The 6,898-nt window shown below is 27.1% G+C and overlaps 1 protein-coding gene across 1 annotated transcript; it reads right to left on the bottom strand.

The window, feature by feature from the left end:
* Positions 1-553: 553 nt before the first annotated feature.
* Positions 554-6,478, bottom strand: LOC113557851 (the record flags this gene model as incomplete). The annotated part of the gene is made up of 5 exons (XM_026963392.1): positions 554-797; positions 1,525-1,703; positions 4,014-4,166; positions 4,428-4,603; positions 6,220-6,478. Coding segments are annotated over 5 exons (1,011 nt in total), but the record flags the coding sequence as incomplete, so codon positions are not given.
* Positions 6,479-6,898: the final 420 nt, after the last annotated feature.

The raw sequence follows: 6,898 nt of genomic DNA, 5'->3' as shown, positions 1-6,898 counted from the left end.
TTTAGATTATATTTATATTAAAAACTATAATTATAATAAAAAAAATTAATAATTGGGCTGAAAGTAGGTACTTTCAAAATTATATACCATGTGCCACATACAAATAACAAAAATAGAAAATAAAAAATAAAAAATAAAAAAGCTTAATTTTAATAATTTGTAACTAAAATAAAATATAACTCACTCACAATTCATTTTTATGTTTATTGTAATAGTGCGTCAATTTTGTACTTACTAATTTATTTACTTTACTATATTATGAATTTTAATCGAGGCTTCAACCCCCGCTACCAACTGTTTGAAATTACTATTGATAATTTGATAATACAAATAAATAATAATGCATTTAGAGAATATGGAAACAAATATGTATTTAACTTAGAAAAGATTATGTTATACATTTATAATAGGTTGACTAGTTAATTTTAAAGAACATTTAAAATATTTAATGTTGTTCGTTTTATTCTTATAGATACTATAATAAAAAATAATTAAAACCCTTTAGACTAATTTCATTTCACTTTATCATCTTGCAATATTATATTTGAATATGTCAATTATTTTGATCCGTCGTGGAAAGACTACCTCGGCCATCGTTATCATATTTCCCTTCGCTCCGCAGCATTTCAATCCAACGCACAGACTTCATTATCTTTTTAAAACGTCTGAAACACACATCATAGACGTCAATGAGCATTTCGACCTGATCCGCCGTACCGGTGGTATGATTTACGACAATCCCTAAAAATGTCAGTTCACGGGCCAAATACTTCGTCTCGGCAGCGGCGGCATACAGTCTGAAATCCAATTCAAGAGTAATAGGTTCTCAATTGTTAGTGGCGTATTCACAAATATTGAATTTTCGGGGGAGGATGATTGTGTTAACTCTTTTAAAATGCAAAAACTTAAATGTCATTTAATTTTTTTTTTTTGCCAAGGTTAAATAATTAAAAAAAACTTAGTAAATATAATAAGTTTAAGACATATCTTAATATCTATTCACCCTAACTAAACAGCAGAATTGTGTATATCTGTTATCTGACTTAATTACCATTATATTGAATAATCTCACGAATATCTTCATATCGTCAATTAACAACAGTATTTTTTTTTTAAACGGAATACGGAGGGTATCTAAAGACTTATTGATAATGACTGGATACTAGAGTACTTACATTTTCACCAAATCAGATATTATCTAAGTTCGAAATTGAGACTGTAGTATAGCAAAGTAAACAAATATTAATAAACATTCACAAAGATAACACATTAATTGCATAAAAAATAAACTAATTAAAAGAGATGATCGTTAGGTATTTCCTTAAAGTTAAATTATCGCATTGAAATTATTTATATTCAATAAAGAAAAGAAATAAATGTATACCAAATAATAACAATACATAATATTATGTATATATATATATATATATAATACAAGCAAGATATTGAATTACGTATATATTTATAATTACAAAAATATATTTAAGTCGAAATGTATTTTTATTAAATAACATATTTTTTCACCTAAATTCGATTTCGGATCTTTGTGTGACAGCTTGATGATATTGTAGGCATTTTTCCAACCATTGACGCGTCTTGAGTACCAAACTGGCGAGCATCGTCACGGCGTACACGATTTTGTGTACAGGCACCATGTTTTCATAATACGGATGACAATGGCACACGCTGTTGCAACAATATAACTGTCCGTGTGGTTTATTAACCATTTTGTTATAAAATGTTATGTCTTATGGACATTTTATCATGAAAATAGTATGGAAAAAGTACTTAGAAAAAGACAACTGCGTAAATTGGAAGTCGTACCTAAATTTTCTTCAAAATCATGTTAAGTATACAGAGATGAGAGATAAATACCACCATCTACGAACGAAAATAAAGAAGATACTATAGTAATTTAATTATAAGAATAAAATTGGAAGGTATTTGATGATTTATTTTTAATTTGTATGGTTAGCTTAACTTTAGCTTTGTCAGTTAATGAAAATTTATACAGAAATTTATAAGCAACTTAAAAAAAATATCTTATCTAGGTATTTCTTATTTCATATCAAAAACCAAAAATCAACAATTATTAATTACCCAATTACTATTAAAACCTAAACCTTGTAAATTGTATTTATTTAAGTTAATTTCATTTTTAAATCATTTTAAGTCAATCGCCTATAGTTAATATTAAACCTATATAATTAATAATTATATTTAATTTTTAAAACTTATTTTATTATTCGCTAACATTATTACATATTTACATGATTACATAAGTCTTGTGAACATGATTTATTAGTGACCAATTATTGAACTTTAACTTTAGTGAACTATTAAATGAATCAATAATTTTATGCAACTTCTTGTTAATATATATACGTATAAATATATACACATATTATTTTATTAAATTTTTATTTTTTAAAAAAACATTTTGTTATATTTATAATCAAAATGTTTTATTAATATTATTTTGTGTTATTTATATTTTGATATAATTCAAAAAAACTTTTAAAATAATCTAAGAACACCAATTTGTCTGAGTTTGATATAGCATATATCCTTCGTAACAACCTAAAAACCTATTCGAACGTTTCGGAGCCAGTAAAAATATTCCTACTAAGGTACCTAGTACATTATAGATAAGTCGATTTTTTATAATCAATACAATACCTACATTTTCTTTTCTATTTTTACAGACTAGAAATATCTGTTAGAAATATATCTTATAATATAATGAAGTTATATATTAGAAAAATAGTACTCAAACATATCATGATTTTGTAACCAAATATGTCACATTTTGGGATAAAATACCAAAATGTATTGTAGGCGTCGTAGCCCTGTTATCTCTATAACACATCATAAAAAAAACGAATATCTTGTTTAATATTTGAACAACATTGTAAAGTAATAATTTTTAAATATTAAAGAAAACATTAAATATATCTGTAAAAATGTATTGTATAATGATTAATATTTAAATTGTAAAAAAAAATGTTTATTTATTTATTTATTAATCTACTTGATTATGTAGTACCCACATTTATGTATTAGATATAGAACACTAGTGATTTATTATTAAAATTATTTCAGGATTCAACACTAGTGAATTAGGTACCTATGTAAACCTGCTAAGACACCATTTAGAAGACTTATATTTACATAAGTGTAATGGTTTCACGTGCACGTGTAATCGTGTAGGTAATCCAAAATGTAAGGGGCTCCATATAGGGATCATGATGTACACTTAATCCCAAGCACACAATTTCCGTATCCCATATCGGATACACACCGATGATGACTAATGACTAGACACCCACACTTGACTTACAACTTTTTGACTAAAAAAAATAGTAGACTTGCAATAAAAATTGTAGTTGCCCAACCAAGTAAATTAATGACAGCTTCCATGCGAGCAAATTATGTCTGAAGCGAATAGCACTCTATCTGAGATCCACTTAAACTGACGTCGCTCCAATACGCCACGAATGGATTGCCCGCCCAGGTCCGATTTACACCTGTTGTAACTATAATTACTAAGTGCTCATTCATACTATTCATAGCATTCTACTTTACGTTTTATGATTTGCACAAAGCCATAAAATAACACCAGACATGCTTTAGAGTGCTAAGTTATCTTAGAAACTAACATTACAAAATAAATTTGCACATTATATGATTTTTATAACTAGACAATCTCAATCAGCAACCAACTATAATCCCAATCAAGGGTGTAAAAACTTCCGACAAAATGAGTTTCTCTTTCTCTAAAATATATTGTACACAGTTCATTGGTAGTGTTAAATTTACCAAATGGCAGTAATGATTAAATAACCACCTGTTTTTAATACTATTTTTGTTTATACAATAGAATACAAATTTAATATGTAAGTCACCAATAATAGGTATACAGTCATGGACAGTGACATAAAGTACATTCTTATTCACCGCTGTCTTACGACATTTAAAGACCACGCGTATATTACATATACCAATTTGCTTACCGGCGAGAGTATCCTATTCACGACGTGTCTTGAAAATGTCATATTACTCGTTTTCAATTGACACAGCTTGTGAATTATAGAGTTATATGTGATATATTCTTTCATCGGTGCACAACTTTCATCCCATTTAATATTCTGAGGTTTAATCACAGGCTGATCATGGTTAACCAACGATATTGTACATAAATAAAAAAAATTATAATAAATTAATACCAGATTTTAATTTTACATTAAAATTTTGAGTTCTAAATAAAAAATAAACGGATTGGGTATTCAAAATAATTTTTTTTTCATAATTTTATTTTAACTTAAATTATTTATTACGATATATTGATAATTGATGTGTAGATATTAAGTACATGTACCAAGTACCTAAGTCAAAATGTTATGCTTAAATTAATAAACCATACATACCGGAAGTATGGTCTTTTTTGAAACGCGTTTTATGCAGTTTTCGGTGCTCGTCTGTTGACTCTTATCAGTCGTTGACTTAAATGTAACCACCAGGCCCATTAATTGATCATTTGTCTGACTTGAAACATTAACCTTTAGGTTCGCTGTTGTGATGTCAGTCTGAAATTCTGCAATGACTCTGTATTATACATTTATACGTAATAATATGTTTAGTTAATTAAATACTACTGATTATGACTACAATCAGTTAAGTAGTCTACAATAATATATTTTAATTTATTTTTGTCAGTACATACCTTCGACATTTAACTTCCATTGAAATCTAATATTTTAAATGCCTTTTTAGAACAGACATAATACACTAGCTTTTAGAATGTATGATAAACCTACTCAAAAACCCGTAGATAAAAATGCAATTGTGTCGTTTTGAAAATGTTTTTGTACTATACAAAAGTTGTGTGTTCAAAAATCATAAATACATCGATACTCTATAGTATACTATAGATACTCTATAGTATTCACACTTAAAATCTTAAATTACCTAATTATACTTATAAAAGTATTCAACATTTAAATTTTTTGAAAAAAAAGATTTATATATCTTTTTGATTCTGAACGGAGTGAGGAATGTATTGATTTTACAATGATATGTATGTTTTTTTTGTGTCTGTCATCACGTTTTGGAGTAGACATAATGTTTTGATTTTTGACTTTAGCCCCTCATTGAAAGGGAAAATCAATCTAATTGGTACTTTAGGGGGCAAAAAATTTCTAGTAGTTTTCAAAATGTCAGGAAAAACGGAAATTTTTACGCTTAATCAGTTTTTGACAAAATTTATTTTTTATTTTGCTGTAACTCGAAAACGAATCATTGTAAATACTTGAAAATTTCACCAAATGTTTATCGTATAGCGTTATTTATTTACGGTTAAATTTTTAAAATATTTTGACTTTTTTCAAGCTATATGTGTAGACAATTTAAATTTTCAATTTTTCTAAGTTTTTTTTGAAATGCTTATAAAACAATTTGACAATCCAAAATATCTTTAAAATTTAATGTAAGCTTTATTATAAATTGTAATTATCGTAGTAAAAAAAAAAAAATCAAAAACCGTTACTCTAAAATTTTTGTTTATAAGCATTTAAAGTTCAAATGATTACGAAATATGTCAATATCGCGGAAATTTGTAAGGAATTTTGAAGTAGAAAATTCATAACATTTCTGTGACTTATATCTAAGATTAAAAATCCCAATACAACTTTATCCATAAGTTTTCCTTCAAGTAACTGTAAAAAAAATTCTAGCGTCAATGTAGAAAACATTTTATGAGCATATGAAATTTAATTTTTTACGAAATTGCGTAAAATATTACAATTTAAATATAGGTAAAGGTAATAAAATAGTATATCCTACTAATTATCCTAAACTGAGTACTGACAAATCAACTCCGGTTAGAATCGTTTTTCGTATACAATGATACCTGTCATTGCATTCAAATTTAACACATCCATTATAGTGATTTACTCTCCATCTCTTATATACAGCAGAGCGATACTCACTTACCCATCATTTTTTTTATTTAAAGTTAAATACTTATTATAATATAATGTGAACATTTTATATTATAATCGACCTTTAGATGGTATGGTGTATCATGATTCAAGCTTTTGCTATGTATAGGTAGTGAAACTAATAGTTTTGTCCATAAGACTTTATTATCTTCAAAAGTAAATGAGTTTTAGACAATATATTATATAGACAGATACGTGAAAACTTACAAATATTACATACCTTCGACGATTATAGGTGTTTCTTCAAGTTGCTTTTTAACTTTATCTTTCTCGACTTCCTTCTCGACTTGATCTTTGGTCTTAATCTTTCGCACACTCAACAAAATTCGGTCTCTGCAATCCCACAATGACTCAGCATCTTGAACGACCGCATCCCGAGACTTTTCTATTACCTTACCCCCCGATACTCTATCACTGAAGTTACTCGTGTATGACGATTCAGAAGAATTTTTTATAATTGGTTTCTTCTTAAACAAATTTATAAACATTTTCCACCATACAAAAATATTGTAAAAAAAAAAATATTTTTTTTATTTTGATTTAGAAAACATTTTGTTACCAAGGTAATCAGAGATTAGTATTATATCTAAATTTTTTCATGTAATAACGTAAAAATAGAAATAGAAAAAATGTAAAATTAAAAATAAGTTTAAAAGGGTAAAAGTGGTAAACAGTAAATAGTAATAAGGTAATAAGCCTTTATAGGATGGGTAGGTCTGGGGGATTATTCCCTATACTTAAAAGTGCTGATAAAACCACCTACTAGATATCAATCTCAAATTAACGCTATTACCTTCCTCCTGATCTCCGGAGAGCTTTCGAAGTCGAGTTCGTGTGTTCGAGAATATGATCAAGCTATATAATTAAACAATTAATACAATTATGATATGTCAGCATAT

The sequence above is a fragment of the Rhopalosiphum maidis genome, chromosome 3 (genome assembly GCF_003676215.2).
Source record: "Rhopalosiphum maidis isolate BTI-1 chromosome 3, ASM367621v3, whole genome shotgun sequence".
NCBI classification, from domain to species: Eukaryota; Metazoa; Arthropoda; class Insecta; order Hemiptera; family Aphididae; genus Rhopalosiphum; species Rhopalosiphum maidis.
The sequence above is the reverse complement of the archived record's forward strand: the minus strand, read 5'-3'. Positions and strand labels throughout refer to the sequence as shown.